Source organism: Globicephala melas, chromosome 9, assembly GCF_963455315.2.
Source record: "Globicephala melas chromosome 9, mGloMel1.2, whole genome shotgun sequence".
NCBI classification, from domain to species: Eukaryota; Metazoa; Chordata; class Mammalia; order Artiodactyla; family Delphinidae; genus Globicephala; species Globicephala melas.
The window spans coordinates 78,661,106-78,685,688 of NC_083322.1; the positions used below are offsets into that span (position 1 = coordinate 78,661,106).

The window sequence follows — 24,583 nt, forward strand, 5'->3', positions numbered from 1 at the left end:
TTTGCTAGACTGAATAACCAAACCTCATATAAAGTCCGGAATTAAAGCCAGTACTATGTCCATTGCCATCTTGAGGTTGGTTTTAGGAAAACACCCTGGCTAATCACAGAACATTCCAGTGGTTCCAGTTACATCTAAGATACTTTTTTTCTGGGTGAAATCAAATCCCGATCAGAGTATAGAAAGAAAAATATTCCTCAGTAATAAAATTTCCATTTTAGAGTAAAATTTTTGTAGGTAACAAGATGTGAGATAAAATTGGCCTTGGTATAGGACTCTAGAAATGACTTTAAATAGCCATTATATATTCAAAATGGTATCAAAGTACTAAGACACAAACCTGATTCCAAATATTACTTGTAACCATAAATTGGTGTTTGAATCTCATTTACTATGTGATTCCAAACAAGTTGGTTAAAGTCAGTTGAGGCTCCACTTCTTCATTTCATAATTTTTTTTTAATGAAGATTACTGGTAAATTGTAGCTATTGTTAACTAGTTATACTAATGAAAATCTCATTTAAAATAAATGCTTGAAAATTCTACACCTATACCTTGTTAAAAAAAATATTCAAAAGGTATGAAAACCAGACGTATGCTGATTTTTACTTTACTCACATTGAGATTTTTTTTTCCCCAGTCCAAAGAGGGTTTTATTTTTGAGACAGTGAGGTGTTCAAGTCGCAATGCATTTAGTACAGTGGGTTTTATTTATAGTCCTATTGACTGCAAAGGATTGCAAGGCAGTTACATTGATAACACATGCATTTTAAACCCAATTTATGCAATATTCCATGAACAGCTGAGCAAATAAATGAAAGAGTTTAATTTTCATTCAAATGTAAATCATAATTGATGCTTTCCAAAACCTAGTCTATTAACTCATTCTAAAGGAGCATCAGCATGCGTAGCATCCAGGGAGCTCTGTCAGATTCTCCTGGGATCAGCAGGTTGAAAAGCTCTGCAAGTGTGCAAGTTTAATAAGGACTAGATTAAAATATCTGAAAAAAATATATAGCAAATTAGAGTCATAGAAAATCTTGAAAAGATGCTAAGTTTTTAATTTCATTTTTACTTGAACTCCAATTAAATTTGCTCTTGAAACCAGTTTCATGAAAATGCTTATGAAGCTACATCTGTTTTAAATGAAAGTTGTATTCATCACCAACTAGGGCTCAGAAAAAAATATAGCTTATTTAAATGGATGTCATCTTAATATATTGTCTATTAAAATTCAACCGCAGGCAGCATATAGCACATCCTATTCCAAACTGTTATTACTTTCCTGGTCTGAAAAATAAGTTTCTTTTAATTAAGAGATTCTAGGATCTTAATTGAAGAACGTTAAAATTATAATATGGCACAATGGAATTTCTTGTGTTTTGGGGTTTGTTTTGTTTTACAATTTATGTATGAAGTGATCATTTCCATCTACCTTACAGACATTTAATTTTTTGTATTGTCAATGAATGTGAAATGTCTGAAAATTCACCAGCTTCACTTTTATATAGTTTCACTGAAGTTTTTAAAAGAACTGAGACATAGCTAACTTTCATTTTAATTATACTAGCTGTTGATTCTCTAAGAAGTACTTTCCTTGTACCTTGGCTATAAAATTTATTTCATGAAAGTCCCTATGAAGTTAGCTGCTTACATAACCACTTTTCCTGTGAAACTCTTGGAATGGAAGAAGCTGCTATGGAATATTTTCCTAACTCTTTTGAATTATTTGTTTGGGTTCACTTATTCCAATATTATGTAAACCTAAATACAATTGTCAGTTTTATCTTTTAAAACTAAAAGTCTATGATGAATTGGCCCCTTGATTTTTGTGATTTGATGCTACTAAATTCCAAAGATCTTATTTCTGTATAGAGAAAATTGGTAGATATTTCTTTCATCATAGTTGTCTTTATGATTGACAGTTCCTATAGAAAATTATTTTTAATATCATTAAACTCTGAAAATAGGAAATTATGGGAAATCTCTAACTTATCCCATCAAATTAATTTACATTCTAAATCATTTGTCTCATTTGTGTCTCAGGCAGGTTGTCTTAAATTTGTTAACAAAATTCTGTGCTCAGCTTAGATGTCAGGGTTCAAAGTGGAAATTTGCAATTCTGCAGTACTCAGGGGGTAATTAAAGCCACAAGAGTGGATAAGCCCACCAGGAACAATGTGGCATCCAAAGAAGAGTGGAAAGGAGTCAACAAGGCAAGGCAAGTATATGAGGAATGGCTGGAGATAGAAAAGACTGAAAAAGGCTGAGAATAGTCAATAAAGAGTTTCAAGGCATAATGAAATCTAAAGGAGGAAGCAGTCAAGAAGAAATGACTGGTCAATAGTGCCATATCAAACAAGAACTCTAGCAATAATAATAGACTGAAAGCTTCCATTCAGCATCAGTGATTTCTCTTTCTGAGAATCGTAGGCCACCTCTCTAGAGTAAGGGCTAGACTCAGTGGGCTGAGGGATGAATGGCACTGAATGGACATGAAGAAGTAAAGATGGTGAGTATAGAATATTCAGATTATTTTCAAAGAAATTACAGCTAACTTTAAAGGATTAAGGAAAAACTTCCTTTAAAGGATGGCCTCCTTTATCTCATATACAAATTCAGTTGAAGGAACAGAGCATAATGGGGAGAGTAAAAGAGTAGGAGAGAAGGGGGAAAATTGGTAGGGAATTCATTTATTCATTCATTCACTCATTCATTATTTAACAAATATTTATTGACAACTTGCAAATTACACTTAACCTTTGAACAACTTGGGGGTTAGGCGCACCAACCCTTCAGGCAGGGGAAAATCTGAGTATAACTTTACAGTTGGCCCTCCATATCTGTGGTTTTGCATCAATGGATTCATCCAGCGCTGATGGTGTAGTACTATAGTATTTACAATTGAAAAAAATCCACATCTAAGTGGACCCACAAAGTTCAAACCCCTTTTGTTCAAGGGTCAACTGTAGGAGCAACAATCCCAGGTATGTGGCAGTGCACGAAACAGCCCCAAATCCCGGGCCTAAATTAGTGTGTCGGGCGGTAGAGGGGTGGGGAGGGCTGGGGCCAGGGGAAGATAAACAATTAAGAAAACATATGAGAGATTGGTTCAAGATGATGGAGTAGAAGGGCGTACTCTCACTCCCTCTTGCAAGGACACCAGAATCACAACTAACTGCTGAACAGTCATCAACAAGAAGACACTGGAACTCACCAAAACAGATACCCCACATCCAAAGACAAAGGAGAAGCCACAATGAGATGGTAGGAGGGGTGCAATCACAATAAAATCAAATCCCATAATTGCTGGGTGGGTGACTCACAAACTGGAGAACACTTATACCACAGAAGTCCACACACAGGAATGAAGGCTCTGAGCCCCAAGTCAGGCTTCCCAACCTGGGGGTCTCGCAATGGGAGGAGGAATTCCTAGAGAATCAGACTTTGAAAGCTAGCGGGATTTCATTGCAGGACTCTGACAGGACTGGGGAAAAGAGAGACTCTACTCTTTCAGGGCACACACAAAGTAGTGTGTGCATCAGGACCCAGGGGAAGGAGCAGTGACCCCATAGGAGACTGAGCCAGACCTACCTGCTAGTGTTGGAGGGTCTCCTGCAGAGGTGGGGCAGGGGGTGCTGTGGCTCACCGTGGGGACAAGGACACTTGCAGCACAAGCTCTGGGAAGTACTCCTTGGCGTGAGCCCTCCCAGAGTCTGCCACTAGCCCCAGCAAAGAGCCTGGGTAGGCTCCAGTGTTGGGTCACCTCAGGCCAAACAACCAACAGGGAGGGAACCCAGCCCCACCATCAGCAGTCAAGTGGATTAAAGTTTTACTGAGCTCTGCCCACCAGAGCAACAGTCAGCTCTACCCACCACCAGTCCCTCCCAGCAGGAAACTTGCACAAGCTTCTTAGATAGCCTCATGCACCAGAGGGCAGACAGCGGAAGCAAGGACAACTACAGTCCTGCAGCCTGTGGAACAAAAACCACATTCACAGAAAGATAGACGAGATGAAAAGGCAGAGGGCTATGTAACAGATGAAGGAACAAGATAAAACCACAGAAAAACAACTAAATGAAGTGTAGACAGGCAACCTTCCAGAAAAAGAATTCAGAATAGTGACAGTGAAGATGATCCAGGACCTCGGGAAAAGAATGGAGGCAAAGATCGAGAAGATGCGAGAAATGTTTAACAAAGACCTAGAAGAATTAAAGGACAAACAAACAGAGATGAACAATACAATAACTGAAATGAAAAATACACTAGAAGGAATCAACAGCAGAATAACTGAGGCAGAAGAACAGGTAAGTGACCTGGAAGACAGAATGTTGGGATTCACTGCTGCAGAACAGAATAAAGAAAAAAGAATGAAAAGAAATGAAGAAAGCCTAAGAGACCTCTGAGACAACATTAAATGCAACAACATTCACATTATAGGGATCCCAGAAGGAGAAGAGAGAGAGAAAGGACCCGAGAAAATATTTGAAGAGATAGTCGAAAACTTCCCTAACACGGGAAAGGAAATAGCCACCCAGGTCCAGGAAGCACAGAGAGTCCCATACAGGACAAACCCAAGGAGAAACACACCGAGACACATAGTAATCAAATTGGCAAAATTTAAAGACAAATTATTAAAAGCAGCAAGGGAAGAATGACAACATACAAGGGAACTCCCATAAAGTTAACAGCTGATTTCTCAGCAGAAACTCTACAAGCCAGAAGGGAGTGGCATGGTATACTTAAAGTGATGAAAGGGAAGAACCTACAACCAAGATTACCCAGCAAGGATCTCGTTCAGATTCAATGGAGAAATCAAAAGCTTTACAGACAAGCAAAAGTGAAGAGAATTCAGCACCACAAAACCAGCTCTACAAGTGCTAAAGGAATTTCTCTAACTGGGAAACACAAGAGAAGAAAAAGACGCACAAAAACAAACCCAAAACAATTAAGAAAATGGTAATAGGAACATCATATAGATAATTACCTAAAATGTGAATGGATTAAATGCTCCAACCAAAAGACACAGCCTTGCTGAATGGATACAAAAATGAGACCCATCTATATGCTGTCTACAAGAGACCCACTTCAGACCTAGGGACACATTCAGACTGAAAGTGAGGGGATGGAAAAAGATATTCCATGCAAATGGAAATCAATAAAAGCTGGAGTAGCAATACTCATATCAGATAAAATAGAGTTTAAAATAAAGAATGTTACAAGAGAAAAGGAAGGACACTACATAGTGATCAAGGGATCAATCCAAGAAGAAGATATAACAATTATAAATGTCTATGTACCCAACATAGGAGTACCTCAATATATAAGGTAACTGCTAAGAGCTATAAGAGAGGAAATCGACAGTAACACAGTAATAGTGGGGACTTTAACACCTCACTTACACCAATGGACAGATCATCCAAAAAATGAAAATAAACAGAAGCTTTAAATGACACAATAGACCAGATAGATTTAATTGATATTTATAGGACATTCCATCCAAAAACAGCAAATTACACTTTCTCCTGAAGTGCACATGGAAATTTCTCCAGGATAGATCACATCTTGTGTCACAAATCAAGCCACAGTAAGTTTAAGAAAACTGAAATCCTATCAAGCATCTTTTCTGACCACAACACTATGAGAGTAGAAATCAATTACAGGGGAAAAAAGGTAAAAAACACAAACACATGGAGGCTAAATAATACGTTACTAAATAACCAAGAGATTACTGAAGACATCAAAGAGGAAATCAAAAAATACCTAGAGACAAATGACAGTGAAAAGACAACGATCCAAAACCTATGGGATGCAGCAGAAGCATTCTAAGAGGGACGTCTATAGCTATACAAGCCTACCTCAAGAAACAAGAAACATCTCAAATAAACAATCTAACCTAACACCTAAAGGAACTAGAGAAAGAAGAACAAACAAAACCCAAAGTTAGCAGCAGGAAAGCAATCATAAAGATCAGAGCAGAAATAAATGAAATAGAAACAAAAAATAACTATAGCAAGGATCAATAAAACTAAAGGCTGGTTCTTTAAGAAGATAAACAAAATTGATAAACCATTAGACTTATCAATAAAAAGAGGGAGAGGACTCAAGTCAACATTAGAAATGAAAAGGAAGTTACAACGGACACGGTAGAAAAAGAAAGCATCCTAAGAGACTACTACAGTCAACTCTATGCCAATAAAATGGACAACCTGGAAGAAATGGACAAATTCTTAGAAAGGTATAACCTTCCAAGACTGAACCAGGAAGAAATAGAAAATATGAACAGACCAATCACAAGTAATGAAATTGAAACTGTGATTAAAAATCTTCCAAAAAACAAAAGTCCAGAACTAGATGGCTTCACAAGTGAATTGTTTCAAACATTTAGAGAAGAGCTAACAGCCATCCTTCTCATACTCTTCCAAAAAATTGCACAGGGGGCTTCCCTGGTGGCGCAGTGGCTGAGAATCTGCCTGCCAATGCAGGGGACACGGGATCGAGCCCTGGTCTGGGAAGATCCCACATGCCGCGGAGCAGCTAGGCCTGTGAGCCACAACTACTGAGCCTGCGCGTCTGGAACTTGTGCTCCACGACAAGAGAGGCCGTGATAGTGAGAGGCCCGCACACCGCAATGAGGAGTGGCCCCCGCTCGCCACAACTAGAGAAACCCCATGCACAGAAACGAAGACCGAACACAGTCATAAATAAATAAATAAATAAATAAAAATTGCACAGGAAGGAACACTCCCAAATTCATTCTTGAGGCCACCATCACCCTGATACCAAAACCAAAGACACTACAAAGGAAAATTACAGACCAATATCATTCATGAATATAGATGCAGAAATCCTCAACAAAATACTAGCAAACAGAATCCACCAACACATTAAAAGGATCATACACCATGATCAAGTGGGATTTATCCCAAGGATGCAAGGATTCTTCAGTATACGCAAATCAATCAATGTGATACACCATATTAACAAATTGAAGAATAAAAACCATATGATCATCTCAACAGATGCAGAAAAAGCTTTTGACAAAATTCAATACGCATTTATGATAAAAACTCTCCAGAAAGTGGGCATAGAGGGAAACTACCTCAACATAATAAAGGCCATATATGACAAACCCACAGCAAACATCATTCTTTTTTTTTTTTTTTTTTTTTGCGGTACGCGGGCCTCTCACTGTTGTGGCCTCTCCAGTTGCAGAGCACAGGCTCTGGACGTGCAGGCTCAGCGGCCATGGCTCACGGGCCCAGCCGCTCTGCAACATGTGGGATCTTCCCGGACCGGGGCATGAACCCGTGTCCCGTGCATTGGCAGGTGGACTCTGAACCGCTGCGCCACCAGGGAAGCCCCAAACATCATTCTTAATGGTAGAAAACTGAAATCATTTCCTAAAGATCAGAAACAAGACAAGGATGTCCTCTCTCACCACTATTATGCAACATAGTTTTGGAAGTCCTAGCCATGGCAGTCAGAGGAGAAAAAGAAATAAAAGGAATACAAGTTGGAAAAGAAGAAGTAAAACTGTCGCTGTTTGCAGGTGACATGATACTATACATAGAGAATCCTAAAGATGCCACCAGAAAACTATTAGAGCTAATCAATGAATTTGGTAAAGTTGCAGGATACAAAATGAATGCACAGAAATCTCTTGCATTCCTATACACTAATGCTGAAAAATCTGAAAGAGAAATTAAGGAAACACTCCCATTTACCATTGCAACAAAAAGAATAAAATACCTATGAATATGCTTACCTAAGGAGACAAAAGACCTGTATGCAGAAACTATAAGACACTGATGAAAGAAATTAAAGATGATACCAGCAGATGGAGAGATATACCATGTTCTTGGATTGGAAGAATCAATGTTGTGGAGATGACTATACTACCCAAAGCAATCTACAGATTCAGTGCAATCCCTATCAAATTACCAATGGTATGTTTTACAGAACCAGAACAAAAACTCTTAAAATTTGTATGGAGACACAAAAGACCCCAAATAGCCAAAGCAGTCTTGAGGGAAAAAAATGGTGCTGGAGGAATCAGGCTCCCTGACTTCAGACTATACTACAAAGCTACAGTAATCAAAAGACAACATGGTAGTGGCACAGAAACAGAAATATAGATCAATGAACAGGATAGAAAGCCCAGAGATAAACCCACACACCTATGGTCAACTAATCTATGACAAAGGAGGCAGCAATATACAATGGAGAAAAGACAGTCTCTTCAATAAGTGGTGCTGGGAAAACTGGACAGCTACATGTAAAAGAATGAAATTAGGACACTCCCTAACACCATACACAAAAATAAACTCAAGATGGATTAGAGACCTAAATGTAAGACCGGACACTATAGAACTCTTAGAGGAAAACATAGGAAGAACATTCTTCAACATAAATCACAGCAAGATCTTTTTTGATCTACCTGCTAGAGTAATGGAAATAAGAACAAAAATAAACAAATGGGACCTAATGAAACTTCAAAGCTTTTGCACAACAAAGGAAACCATAAACAAGATGAAAAGACAACCCTCAGAATGGGAGAAATTATTTGCAAACGAATCAACAGACAAAGGGTTAATCTCCAAAATATATAAACAGTTCATGCCGTTTAATATTAAAAACACAAACAACCGAATCCAAAAATGGGCAGAAGACCTAAATAGACATTTCTCCAAAGAAGACATACAGATGGCCAAGAAGCACATGAAAAGCTGCTCAACATTACTAATTATTAGAGAAATGCAAATCAAAACTACAATGAGGTATCACCTCACACCAGTTAGAATGGCCATCATCAGAAAATCTACAAACAACAAATGCTGGAGAGGGTGTGGAGAAAAGGGAACCCTCTTGCACTGTTGCTGGGAATGTAAATTGATACAACCACTATGGAGAACAGTATGGAGGCCCCTTAAAAAACTAAAAATAGGACTACCATATGACCCAGCCATCCCACTACTGGGCATATACCCTGAGAAAACCATAAGTCAAAAAGACACATGCACCCCAACGTTCATTGCAGCACTGTTTGCAATAGCCAGGTCATGGAAGCAACCTAAATGCCCATCGACAGATGAATGGACAAAGAAGATGTGGTACATATATACAATGGAATATTACTCAGCCATAAAAAGGAATGAAATTGGATCATTTGTAGAGACGTGGATGAATCTAGAAACTGTCATACAGAGTGAAGTAAGTCAGAAAGAGAAAAATAAATATTGTATATTATCGCATATATGTGGAATGTAGAAAAATGGTACAGATGAACCGGATTCCAGGGCAGAAATTGAGACAGAGACATAGAGAACAAACGTGTGGACACCAAGGGGGGAAAGCAGCGGGGGGTGGGGGTGGTGGTGTGATGAATTGGGCAATTGGGATTGACATGTATACACTGATGTGTATAAAATGGATGACTAATAAGAGTCTGCTGTATAAAAAAATAAAATTCATAAATTCAAAAAAAAAAAGAAAACGTGAGATGCCTCTGCTGCTGTCCTCATATCCTGTCAACCTCACCTCTAATTCCCACTGTGTGTCTTTCAGTTTTTGCCCCAGCACTTCCCTGACAGGCAAAAGGGCAAGCAAGAGTCACAACTGAGGGTGTGGGAGATTTAACAACCCTGTGGGCATCCAAAGAGTAATGGAATATTTCCATATTTATATATATATATATATAAAACTTTTCTTGGTACAAGCCTCAGTGGATAGTTTTGAGAGTCATTGTCTACTATCCTCAGATTTTGTCTCAGTGGTACTTACATGACCTACTTTTTATTGACTTTTCCTCCCTCCTCTCAATCCTTAGTTCCTTACTCTTACTCCCTACCTTCAGATAAGAGCTTTGAGCTATCGGAGGAAACTCACCTCCTCTACCTATATGACTCAAGATAAAGGTCATATATAAATCATATATATGCATAAATGTCATATATATGTATTTCTAGATAGTGATAAGCACTCGAGAAAAACTAAAGCAAGGAAAGGATATGGGAGTGTGTCTGTGTGCACGTGTTGAGTGTGTATGTTGTGCGTTTGAAAGAGGAGAGATTTGAATAAACACTATGTGATGAGCAAATTTGTAAAGTATTTTATATTTATTAATTCATTTAATCGTCTTAGCAGTCCTATGAGGAAGGTACCATTGTATTCATTTTTCAGATGAGAAAACTAAATTCGAGATTCTATACCACACCTAATATCACACTTCTGGCCAAGTTTGTGTTACTACTATTTGAACCCATACATTTGACCCCAGAGTGCAACTCTTTACCCTTTCTTCAGGGCTTAACTTCAGTCACCTACACAGAGAGACCTTTCAGGATTTTGTTCTTCCCACCTAAGCCTCTTTGTCATCAGCTGTCTCTGAAACCGCCCAGCCATCTCTTCTTAGAGTTGTGTTTGTCATTGATGAGACATAGGATGGAGCACAGTTAAATGAAAGTGAATCTAAGAGTATAAGCGAATACATTCAGGTGAATAGCCTTTTGGTGGTCTAAGTTATTCAGAGAACAGTCTTTATTTATGCAGCATACATAGGTTTATGATAAGCTTTAGCAGAACACTTTAGCAAAGTATATTGGTGATTACTTCCCTAGTCATGACTGCTCTAGATTAGCCAGTTGATAGAAATTAAAGAGATTATGTTCTCCAGCAGAGACCTGAAGTGTAGGTCTTTGCGTCTTAGTCATTTTAATAATAAAGAAATTATCTCATCCCAACTGAGCTCTCACAGTTCTTGACAGCTGGAAACCAGCTTAGTACTCTCAGCTCATCCTTGGCGCTATTAGGAGCTGCCCTGACAGTCTCACGTATGCCATGGTCTTGGTGTTCTCCAGTTGAACATACAAATTTTCACAGATCCCCAACATCAGATGGGGCCATTCTCAGACCATTATGAATCAAAAAAAAAAAAAAAAAAAAAAGGCAAGACCATTCTGTAATCATGTCTGAATATCTAAACACAGAAAAGAATGTAAACGTTGTCCAAACCATAAAAATGACCAGATATCTCCCTACTCTGCCCTAGTGAGTGATTGCTACTTTACCTATCGCTACTTTAGCTTCACTCTGTTTTTCCCTCCTAAATAAGACTTATGAAGATACCGAATCATAGAATTACCTCTGCTTTTTGACAGCATCCAATGCAAAGCAAAGCCCTACTTCCTGGAACCCTTCCTTAGGTTACCTAACACAAGCCCAAAACGTATAAGTCCTTTCCATCCCTCTCTTACTGAGCTTCCCATGAACAGTGGGCAATAAACCCAACCTGATTCATGGGTATGTTCCTGATGGTCGTTAACTGGAGGATGCACTTATTGTCTGCTCCATACATACAACACTTGTCTATGCAATTTCTTTTACATGTCTTATTTCCCAGTTATAGTGCTTCTTACAGGCACTGAAGTTATCTTTCTGGAAATTTATGTTGGTATTTTATGACTTTTCTAATTGACTAAACAATTCACATTTTGTTTTTCTTCTTTAGGAACCAACTGCTATTTCAGCAATGGAGCTTTCCACTAAGCAGGTACTATATTCTATATTTTGTTAATTTTATGTTTCAAATAGATAAATATGTTCCATCAGATTTTATGGATTTATTAACAATTGTTCAAAAAACAAGAGAAAAAATTCTTACAATAACTAGTAGGAAACTAAAGATAATTTTCATTGCCCTCGTGCTTTTGACCAGTCTCATATATGTCCTATAAATATATTTCTTAGATCACCATTTGTTGTAAATTTTCATTTATAGCATTTCTTTTTTGGTCATTATAATATAATTTACTCAGTAATTATTTTCATCTGTCTATCCTTTAAAATAACATTGGTGAATATTTCAGAATATAAATAAATTTATAATTTAATTTGTATGTATAAACAGAATACATTATATAGGGTAATAAAATTACGCACTGGACTATATATTTTTGGAGGATTTTTACTTAAAAGTTAATTTTACTTTTTCAGTAGTATTGTATGCTAGAGAAAACATTTAGTTTGGCTAAATATAAAAGGGAAGCAGCAAAATGGTCGCTGCCAAATGATGTTATTAAACTCCATGGATTCAAATGTTAAGGGCAGCGTGTTAAATTAAGTCTTTTCATTCACGTTGAATGAATGCTTTGGCAAGACTCTTAAGAAACACAAATGACTTCTAAATGCTAAATGATATGGGCAAAACAAATATAATTTTAACTTCTAATGAATTACCTTTTCCACATAAATGTTACCTAGCCTTTCTATCCAGTATATCAAAGGTAACTAAAAAGAAAAAAATGGCTTGGATCCTGAGTTGAAATTAATTATTAAATAACCTAGAAGAGAAAGCCAGGAAGGAGTAGGGAGCCCTTTACTCACTGTAAACTTACATACAAGTTTTGTATGAAAACTTATATACAGAATTATTGAATCTGAGAATGATTTGGTGACTCTTATTTCTTAACTGTTTACATGTTGTATCTCTGACCATACATTATTCCTCATACAGGATGCTAAAATACTGTGCCACTGAAACTCAGTATATATCCTTTCCACACATTCATATCAAAATAGATTGATAATCTCCAAGTTATTTAGAGAAATCCAGAGTGCAGATATTATTGACCTGATACTGTCATCTTACACTTCGTAAGTGTGTGTTCACCTGTTCTTGTAATCTAAAAATTGTCAAATGTTGGCAAGGAAATCCGGGGATTTCCAGGATAGTAGCTAGACCAGGATATTCTTTCCTGTAATGATTTTTTAAATTATTTATTTATTTTCTGCTAGACTTCTTTGTCAACGTTAATTACATTGCATCTAGTTTTGTAAAACATTTCTTTCTGTTTTAACATGTTTAAACCTACCTTAAGAATTGCCTATTAAATGTAACACGTTTCACCAAAAAACAAATACAAACAATTTATCAACCTAAAATACTATGTTAGAAGAAAGTGTCCCTAGCCTTCATTTTTCATTACTGGAAAATTTTCACAACATCAGATGGAGTTTCATTTCCATTCAGATGTGACTGGAGTTTGATTTCATTCAGATGTGACTCAATTTCATTTATGCTCATGGAAATTTTAAAACTGAGGCAGTAGTTTCATGAGGGAGAAGCAGTGTTGCAACTAATTTTCTGGTTAAGTGGGCTCATCTCCTGCTATGAACCACAACTTGTTAAGGAGGTTAGTGAGAAAGCCTGTGGTGATGTTAAATTGGGCAGAAAAAGCACGTCAGGTTATTTACTGGTGACTGGATTATGCTCAGTGGTGCCTGCAAGCGTCCCCCATATTTCATTTAAATAGCATAATTCATTGTGAAAATCATTAATAGTACTGCAGAATAAGCGTTAAATATAAACTACATTGAATTGTATTTAATTTGGGGCATTTTATCACACTTTAGGTTTTCATTACAATAATTTCAGTTGCCATATTTTTGGTTTCATATTCTTCTCATGTATTATTTCTCTGAGTTTCTCCTAAAGGAATCTGACAGGTTTAGATATTATCATTTGGATAACAACTCCTTTACTACTCAATGCCATATTCTTACAGAAATCCATAAGTATGAATTTCATTCATGCTTCTTAAAAGTTATTGGCCAAACATAGAAATCTTTTTCTTAGGTATAACCAACTTGGTCAGTAGCTTTTTAAATAGTTATGACCACAGTATATGGTTTGGCATGTCTGTATTCACCAATGCCAACCATGCTTCTAGAAACTACTACCCCATTTTAACTAGTTTAATTGTTGTTTAAACATTATATTTGTTTCATTTTTTATCATATTGAGATTGCTTGCCTTCAATACAATCTAAGTTTTTTTTTTTTAAAGGTGCTTTTGGAAGAGAGAAAGAATAGGAGGGGAAAAAAAAGAATAAAGAATTTCTTTCCATTAGTTAAGTTCCCTGTTAATATTTTTCAAATTATGATCAACTGTTATCACATGCAGGTTCTATAGATGCTTTAAGAGCGGTACATATCAATATAATTTTCTCTCAACCAAAAAACTTAATAATACTTCATCTTTTCCTCCCAGAGACTTTAACTACCATTTCTTAATTTGCCATGGTTTGTAGCATCTTTCAATATAATAATACAAGGTGAATATAGTAAGAAGTTGATTTTCTGTAATATATTCCATATTCTATATACTATACTATGTTCATGTACTATAAATATTCTTCACTTACTGAAATGGAATAAGCAATCAGTATATCTGCCTCCATAATAATTTAGTTTTTATTGTATTATTTCTTACCCCTTTTTTTCCCTTTCTTATATTAAGATATAAGTAAGTTGGTTAGCTTTCAGCATATAATTATTTTCTAAAGGTACTCCTTATACCCTCAATAATTTCATAGATTCTAATAGTTACTTATATCTTCATTTAAACATATCTATTTACATATGTAGTCCCATCTTTGAGAGCCTTTTGGAAATGCAGTTTTAATTATATCCATTGCTGACTGTTAGACAATTTGTTATAGTAAAAGAGCACACCATGGTTCAGAGACTGGCTTTTCTGTAACTTATTTTCATTTATATAGTGGAAAATTAAAATACACTTTTGAGGTCTTTTTCATATGTACTGTCATGTTTCAGTATTTTCACAACTTTTATTTAATGTTTTATTATAATTATTCAATCATCTAAAGCAAGAAAGGGAGCTATGACACCAATTACAGTAAAATGTAGAAAAGTCACAAAACAGTCTTATTTGTATGTCATTTTGTATTTACATAAATTTGCAACTGGTATGCTACATTGGTTCAACTTTGTTAAAGGTATTTTTTAACTTGTATTGAAATCCTGAAGTAGTTACTGTTAGAAAGCTTTTTTCTCCCCAATTCTGGCTCCTTTGATAATTTCAAATTCACTGAAGATAGTGGCAGCATAGACATTTTATCTAGATGCATACTTTAAAGATCTAGTTAAACATGCTCATTTTATGAATAAGGAAGTTAAGTCTTAGAAAAATTATGTGTAAGGCCCAAGATCACAAGAGAGTTAATGTCAGGCAAGACCTAGGATCCAGGTATGTTGATGCCCAATACCCCACTTTTTCCCACAACACCTGAGTTTTTTGTTCAAGTCCACGGCACCAGCCAGAGTGTACTTGATTCCCCTGAGATCTTTCGAATGAGAAGTAATTGAGTACTTTTGTTTAAAGTAATCTTCCTGGAGGTAGTGCAAAGGCAAAACATTTAGCGTTGAGCAAAACTTCTTACCAATGGAAGTGCCAAAACTTCACCCTTTCCCTTCTTATAGGAGGGCAGACTGCATTACAGGCAATTCAGTAGGGCACCCAAGAGTCAAAAGCAAAAGATCCCTGCCTCAAGACCAATCAGAATACATGACAATGTAGATAATCTGATTAATCAAAATTATAAACAGTAGAAATTAAAAAAGCAACCTAAGAGCAAAAACTGAAGGTTTGAACTTTACATTGCTCAGTGTCTTACTGTCTAAAATTTTTTATTTTTATGAGATTTAATTGACATATAACTATTGCTGTCTTCCTTTATCTTCCCTTGGTTTTACACTTATAAAATATACCTGTTTCAGTCAACTATTTAGATTTTGGTCTTGCTCTATTTTAAATGGTCACATTTCCTGCCAGGCCTTTGAAGAAACTACCAATAATGGAATGTTTTTAAACCCACAAATATAAATGCATCTTTGCTAAGCTGTAACCTTTTTTTGTTGTTGTTTTTAAGAAAAAAATAGGTTTGAAAAACAAGGTAGATTTTGTCATAACAGTAAACTCTTTCCACAGCAACAACTATATATCGGCTCTACTGTGGGAGTCACACAGCTCCCTTTACACAGATGTGATATTTACGGGAAAGCCTGTGCAGAGTGCTGCCTTGCCCGAGACCCTTACTGTGCCTGGGATGGCTCTTCATGCTCTCGCTATTTTCCTACTGCAAAGAGGTAGGAGGAATATTAGAAATAAACACAGTGTTTCGTATTTATCTTATCTGATTCCATTTTTGGAACAACTTCTTCATATAAATACATCATCTTTTTTCTGATGAATAAAATGAGGTGTTATACTTCAGGGAACTCTTAGACACCTCCTAAACGTTGTACACAAGCTTGGTTTACTTTTGTTTTAAAAAACAAAAACACTTTCTTAATTTGACAAAATAGTCATTTCAACGTATTCTCTACTACTCACTTAAGGCTACCTTTGCCCCTTGATATTCACCAGTATTTTAGAAACAAGCAATAGTAGATGAAGTAATATACAATACTTGCTAATATAAACCTAAAGATTAACAGTATGCACATGAACATATTGAAACCTTTAATAGAAATTAACATTATTAAGCCAATGCATTATAGGAGCAGTAAAATTTGTTTTTTTATCTTAGCTAATGTTTTACAAGAAGGTAAGAACGTGGCTTTTTTCATTGCTAATGAGATGTGTTCTACAACATTTGGATCATTTTAAAGGTTTTGGAAAAATATTAGGGAAAAGAAATAACCCTAATATCTACTTAAATATTTTGATTACACACTAGATAATATTGACTGTAGTGTTAAATCATCTACAACTTAAATCTTTCATATAGTCAGTCCATATGGATTAAAACACAGTTACCTTGTTAATAATAATATTAAATAATAAATATTAAATTATTATTCCACTTAATAAATATGCAATTTTCTTAAGCCTTCAATATTCAGAATTTAGACAACATGTTAGTATTTCTTTCATATACGTATTGACTTCGTTGGAAGTTTAAATTTAAAACAAGAACTTAGTGTGGAGGTAATGTGTTATTGATCAAAGAAACCATGGATAATTTAATAAATAGGAATATGCTGTTTTCACAGCAATTAAATTAATTAAGAATAAGGTTTTATGCTTCTTAAAACCAGTTAGCTCTAAAGGGCTTTTAATGTTGCTTGAAAGTGTGAAATTCATGTTTGAACTAAAAATGGGTATTATTTCCTTTCCATGTGAAAATGTATAACATTGCCTAATTTAGTAATAATCCATTTGAATTTTAAGCTTTTATTAATGAGAAAGAAGATAAAAATAAGATCATAACTACGTCTATAATAAGTTAAAAAGCTGGATGTTATTATACATTTGAAATGTGTTTATTGCATACCTAGAATCCAAGATTGAAGGAATTATCATTAACACATTTTTGTTGTGCCTTGCAGATTTTACTTAATCCAATTTCATGTGTCTTTGAAAAGGATGTTTAGAGGCCTCACAATTTATATATTCTTTGTGACGGCATTTTTCAAAAACTTCAATGGCAATAAAAAACACCTTCCCAAATGCTTTGTGGTTCATGTTTCACAAGTTCCCTTGTTGGCTCAATTTTGAAATGTGCAACATCTGTTTGATAGTCTCACCAATTCTACAAATAGAAATCTATAAATACCTGGGACTTCTAAATTTATGAATACAGTAACAAATTCCATGTTTGCAATTCTCAGTGGCCTTTGTGAGAGCTCTTTTCAAGGATGGTAACTAACTTTGCAGCAAGACAATACCCATTAAAATAGATGCAGAAAACAGATGGGCAAGTGTCCCCAGTCTTTTCGAGTCAGTCACACAGACCCAATCTCCAGTTTTAGCCTTCTACTCCAACTACACATCTAGTTGGCACCACAACGGCTGGAGCCAACCTCCTTCCTCCCAGTCAACCAGTAGCCAAGTGTAGAGAGAGGACTCCCAGAATGCACTGTAAGTAACATGATCTGAGCAGTAGAATGCAGGAGAAATTAATTTCGAGTTCTATAGCAAATTTAGCTTTTCTTTTAAAGGTAAGTTCGTCTTCTCTCTCACCTTCCTCTGATAAAAGGAGGAGCCTTGCTCCACAGTATTTGTTGTTGTTTTTGTCCTTTTTTTCACTTCGCAGGTAAATTGGTTTGCAATCAAAACCATGTAATCATAAAAGAAATGTTTTATAAAAAAAAGTTGGTATAGCAACCAAAAAGAAAAATTAAAGACTAACTTACAAGTAGAATTCATAGTCTTAATAGTATAATTTAACAAAAGTCTATTTAAGGAATTATGTGTAAGTATTAAGAGAAAGAGAACATTCATGTGAGTTTTAATTTTCAGGCTTACTCCCTCATTAGAGATTAGGAAAAAAAGTTTAATTCTATTCATTGAATAAATGGGTTGCTCTTCTATATTTTGTGCTTTTTCCTCAGAATTTAAGATATTAAGAATTTTAGATTTTCTAGATGTTAGATACTTACTGACTGACATTCAGTAGCAAAAAGAAACCATGAATTTTCTGTTATCAATACTTGGAAAAACTTTTTTTTCATTGTTAGTACATTTATATACTATTTTCCATTTTGATCATCTTGCAGACTACTGTTATAGGTATAATGAGCTACTTTAAAAAAATCTTTTAGGCAGATGTAGATGCATCTCTTCTGTTAAACTTCCAGTGTCTTTGACTCTTCTCAGTTCTTATGACAAATTCCGAAGAGGGAATAGAGATACAGTAATAATTTTTAAATATAATTGTTTTAGACGCACAAGACGACAAGATATAAGAAATGGAGATCCGCTGACTCACTGTTCAGACTTACAACACCATGGTAAGTTATAGCATTTTTAATCTTTCAACTTGCTAACACCAGGGTAAAACCATAAGCAATAATGCGTATACGCACACATGCATACGCACACATACATACACATGTATACAAGTTATACACCTCTGCCAGAATACTTAGAGAAGTGCAACTGAAGAGAAAGAAAATCTTGTAGAAAGAAAATTCCAATGAACACAAAGCACTGAATTATGTTTTATTATTGTAGGTATGATAAATTCAGGTTGTTAGACCCTTACGAGACTTAATGCTCAATTTTCTCATGTTAACCAAAAGGAGTCAAGTTTAAGCACACGCTTTGTATGTGGTAGCAACCAGAGAGTAGTAGGCAGCAAATATATTCATTTAAATATATCAGAGAAGAAGGTGTAGTCTTAAAATAAGCCGTGCAAATTACTCATTAATATACTCGTAATATAGACCCAGTATATTATTACTGGGTATCCTACTCAAGTAGAAGATGGTTTGGATGTCTTCACTCTGATTTAGTAGGATAGTCCCTTGAACTGGGGATTTGGGACCAAGTTCATTTTATGTTTCCTAAATGATGTCAAGGCCTATTTAATGTCAAGTTGCTTATTTAATGATGAAATATCAACCAATCTTCATTTAAAACGCAGTAAAATGGTAGTATAGCTCATCCCCCCCCACCCCCACTTCAACCCTTTACAAAAACAATAATTAGGCTATGCTTCCCCCTGCTGGGAAAACTCAGCAATGACATCACTGCTAACGAGCAGCTCAGTTAAAAATGGCTAAAATATCAAATGTAAACATTTTACATGTAATTGAACGTAATTATCCCTTAACTTTTTTGGTGCGTTTTACATTAATCTTAAAAGCAGGTATACTATTTTTTATCATTTACTTGGATTTGATTTACTAATTCTGTGTGTAGAACATTCATGGTTCATGAATGTTAAGAAAGAAAACACACTGTACGAATAGCACCCAGCAACATGCCAAAACCTAGTTGACTTTCTGAAAGTCCCTGTGTGTATCCTACATGTACTGGTATGTCATTCATGAATGTCCGCACAGTTGTTTGGGGGATGCCAATACCAGGAGACAGGTAGCCACAAATTGGGCCTATATTTTGAATTCATTTGCTTGCAAAATTTCCTTATCTGTTATTTGTTTTCCTGTCTGTTATCGCTCTCATTATGAAAAAAAATACCACTAGATTGGAGCATATAAGTTTTTGTCTTTATACGGATTTAGTGCATTGTTGACACATCCTCATTTAATTTTTCGGATGGCATATTTCAATTGGACAACAAAATATCCACTAGTTTTCCATTTATTTCATGTAGAAATACTGAATTATGATCAGCAGCTTTTCAACAATACAGCATTATGAAATATTCCTTTTATTAAAGAGTATATTTGCTTAGATATAGAGAGGCTAATGATAACTAACTAGAAGTAAAAGAAACAAGATGATGTAAGTAGAGCTCATTTCCAATCAGATTTAATCTCCATGTCAATATGGACCTTGCTATTTTGCTCACTTTTTTATCTCTTTTCTATCTCTGTAACACATGCAATATTGTGAATATTGTAGATATTTAATAAATACTTGTTGAATGAATTATCTAAATATTTCAAGCTATAGCATAATACTTACATACTTTTGTTTCTCAATAGAGATTTGATCTAAATAGCATCCGTTATTTATTGTGAAAATGATTTGTCATACATTGTTATTAATACCATTGTATTCAGAAGTAGAATCTTTAAGAAATATCATAAACCAATTAACTAATAAATTATAGTTGCAAACCACTTTATGTAGGATACCGTGCTATGTTTTGAAGATCGCTAGAGAAATATATATATATATCTTATTAATACATCCATTTTTTTAGCAATCAGTCCCTTCATAGACCCAGTTAGTGTTTTTTCAAAGTGATATATATGCTGGAATTATGAGTGTACATATATACAAGGAAAAGTTGACCGAAGTCATACTTTTTTTTAAAGTGAGGCTGTGGATAAATAAATATTATTAACAGTTGAATGAATGGGCTTTGGAGAGTGCTTCAGATTTTAAAGTTATGTTTTGATGAAATTAGAGTGGTGCAACCCTATAAACTTTGGGAATATAGAATTGCTTAGCTGTAGAAAGTAAAATGAATGTGAATAACTTTTTTCTCCTGATTCTTCAGTTGGAATGAATACTGTAGGGAGGAAAAATAATTTCTGTGTTTCAATGTTACTGAGTCTGTGTGTGTATATAAAAACAACCCCAAGTAGATGCTTGTGATATATGGGAGGAAATGGTAAAATAGTTCAAGAAGCTCTGCAGTAGTAAAAACATTCCTTTTTTGAAGGCCTCTTTATTCCTTGTCTGCTTGTCTTGCTAATTGACCAAACATAAAAAATATACACCATAGATTACAGTAAATTTCAAATGTTTGGAAACTAAGTCAGGCATTCCCATGTGATCAGACTGAGTCTTACCATTAGGAATCAGTGAATTATCTTGGAATAGGTGATGTCAATCTTTGACAGTAAAATGGGCAGAAATCCAGAGCTCAGCCCTATTAAATCATGTATGTTACCTTGCTAATGTCCCATCTCACATTGAATAAAATATATGTGCTCATATGGAAACATATAAAGATATGAGATGTTTTCACAGAAACTGCTAAGCAACCTGAAGCCAATTATACACTTCAGGACCATCAGTTCCAGCTGTAATGGTAAACATATTGGGTAAAACTCTATATTTTACATCTCCTGAGGTTTTAATAGAGGGACTGTATAAAATAACTCAGAATTAAGGTGGAAGACATTTCACTCTCGATGAAACCTTTAACACTTACTCAGTGCTCTGTTCGCTCTCTTGTAAAGGCAGCACTAATGGTGAGCTGGACCGGGTGAAACAGAAGAATCCAGCTCCACTTCCCCTTGGTCCAGCACACTCTCCCCCATCACTGGTAGCCTTTTGCCTTGGGAAATTTCAGTACAAAACCCTAAATATATCTGCTAGCAGATCTTCTTGTCTTCCCATTCACTCATACACAATGCTAACGAGAAACCTCCAGTATGTTCCCTTTCCTAACATAACTGTTGTGCACAGAATTGGAGCTTGTCTGACTTTGCATTCAAGAGCATAAGTGGTTGAGTCAATGTACCTTTAAACTACCTCTCATTCTTCCTTCTTTACTAAACGAGCTGTATTATGATCTACATGTCCAGAAAGGAAAAAGCTATACCAGAAGTAACAATTTTTGAAAATTAACATCTTAGATTTTTGCATCTTTGAAATATTTTATGTCCTAACTTCTGCATTAATGCCATCATTGAATTTCACTTTGTAATAGTTCTCTTGGCTGTTCTACATACGTGCATTTCCTTTCCAACAACCCACAGTAAAATGTTGGCAGAATTCAACCTTCTTCATTATCTCCACAACTAGTTCATCTCAATTTATGTCTTGGTTGGCATAATTTAAATGAAATCATTCCAAAATTGTTCCAGAATTTCATAAAATATCTCTGGCAGTGTCATCTTTATGGTGTGCAGAGCTATAAATTTAGTATTTTGGAGCAATGCTAATCTGGTCTGTGCTTTAGCTTCTTTTATACATGTAGAAAATCCAACTATGAATCTGAGCATTTGGCCCCAAGAGAAGCCTCAAGATTTGATAGATGAGCTGATGTCAGTCCTAAAAAAAACCCCTAACTTTAATAAATTACCAAATTGTATCAAGTCTAAGACGTCACTGAATGTAAGGTGCACCAGTATTTTATGTACTGCTTAGAGAGAAAAACTGCCCAAAATGGACAATCTAATATATGGTCCCAGCATCAAGCCAGAACGCAATATGTTTCAGTATTGGCACAAAGGAGAAATAAATTCCCAACCGAAAGAAGATAGCAAAGAAATTGGCCTGTTTTACTCCTTGAACCACAAAGGTGGTCCTCATGAAGGTTTAATTTCTGAATTCACAAATAAATTCCCAACCGAAAGAAGATAGCAAAGAAATTGGCCTGTTTTACTCCTTGAACCACAAAGGTGGCCCTCATGAAGGTTTAATTTCTGAATTCACACCAACGGGGTGAACCAAAAGCTTCAGACAAAACTTTAATTTAAGGAGCTGTCAGCTTAGTAGGGTCTCATGTGTCTGGAAGAAGTAAGAACAAATTATTTCTGGAAGAAAGCAACTTCAACTCAGGTGGAGAACAACTGTAAGACATTCTGATATCAGAGATGTTAAAATATAAAGGAGCACGCATCCTAGAATGAAATTATTATAGTAGTGTCTTCCATAACTTTTGTAAACCTTTTTTGAAACTGTTTTCACTGGAGAAAATCAATCATCACCACAGTAGTCTTCTGACATTACGTTAGGCCAATAATCCATTTATTCATAGCACATGTATGCAAGACCTGCACACACAACCTGAATAAGAAGAATAAGAAGAGGTTTAAAATATTTTGTGCTATCATTGTTCCTTATTAAAGCTTTTAAATACGTCATCAGAGATCACCCAACTGTTTATACATCTATAATTTAACTGTTGTAAATGAAAAGTTCTTAAACATGCTGTATTTTTTAATTCCAAAACTTATAAGGAAAACAAATAAAATACAAGATGGTATTTTTATTATTGTTTATGGAAGGTTTCTACTTCAGCAAATGGGTGTTTTCCATCATCTATCATATCTCTTCGGAAAATGTAAATTGAACATTAAAGTTCGTGTTTCCTTATTTTTAAAGGTGTAAATTCACATGGTAATTTTACTCTGCCATGTAAATTATATGTGTTTTCTTGGTAAAGAATTTGTTATAAAGTCATGAAAATAAAACATATCAGACATTTAATATAGACTATATAGTACAGTAGATATCTTCATATTGGTGTTGCTTTTTAAAATAATTGAGTTTCAGCCCTCCCTGTACTAAGAAGCATTGAGGCCTCTGATATCCCAAGATTATTAAGCACGTTATTAAAATGGCTTCATAGTTAACTTCAAAACATGTCAATTTAATTTGTGTATTTTAAATCAATATATACCTTAAAAATAAGATACTAGCGATTCTCTCTACAATAATTACCTATGAACAATAAAATTAAAATATCCTAGTCATATCTCTCTGTTTATCCATCTACCTATCTATACACTGACAAGAGCATTTAAACACAAATCCACAGGTATCTGTGAATTCAAGGAAAGCTGGAAACTCCTTGAATTGTAAAATTCGAAGTGTTGTATTCTGCTTGATAATTATTTCCCAGCACCAGAGACAGATCTTAATTTAGGGCATAAAACAAAATAGTGTAAAATTTAAATTTATTTTAGCAATTTGATAAATTATAAGTTTAAATGTTCTCTAAGGTTTCATTAATTGAGTCTTTTTTTGCACTTGAGAAATAGATGTATTGAGCATATGGACTTTAATACATATGCACACATTTCTAGGCACATGTATGCATGCAAACTCACATGCAACAAACATTTACTGAGAAACTAGCTGGTATAAGCATCACACAAAACACTGGAGAAATATTATACTAAGCATTATTGTGATGAATAAACAACTAGTACCCCTGTTATATAGCTGTAAATTTGTGTTAAGTGCACTACAGTATATAAGATTATTAAATCAGTTGTTAACCATCTTAATATTCAGTCAGGCCCAAAATATACATGAATGTCAAGGATGAGTGTTAAGGATGAGTGAAACTTTTGTCTTCTTTTTTTATTTTATTTTATTATTCTTTTTTTTGCGGTATGCGGGCCTCTCACTGTTGTGGCCTCTCCCGTCGCGGAGCACAGTCTCCGGACGGGCAGGCTTAGCAGCCATGGCTCACGGGCCCAGCCGCTCTGCGGCATGTGGGATCTTCCCAGACTGGGGCACGAACCCGTGTCCCCTGCATCGGCAGGCGGACTCTCAACCACTGCGCCACCAGGGAAACCCTTCTTTTTTTATTTTTAAATATTTTATAGCTTCCCAAGA

General features: G+C 35.3%; 1 protein-coding gene across 2 annotated transcripts in view; it reads left to right on the plus strand.

Annotated features, from left to right (window-relative positions):
- SEMA3A (semaphorin 3A) overlaps positions 1-24,583 on the plus strand; it is a 647,654-nt gene that overhangs the window by 611,108 nt on the left and 11,963 nt on the right. For both annotated transcript variants that reach the window (XM_060304734.1, XM_030856995.2), the window contains 3 exons: positions 11,510-11,551; positions 15,791-15,948; positions 18,530-18,597. In XM_060304734.1, the coding sequence (XP_060160717.1) occupies positions 11,510-11,551; positions 15,791-15,948; positions 18,530-18,597 (268 nt within the window). The remainder of the gene's footprint in view (positions 1-11,509; positions 11,552-15,790; positions 15,949-18,529; positions 18,598-24,583) is intronic.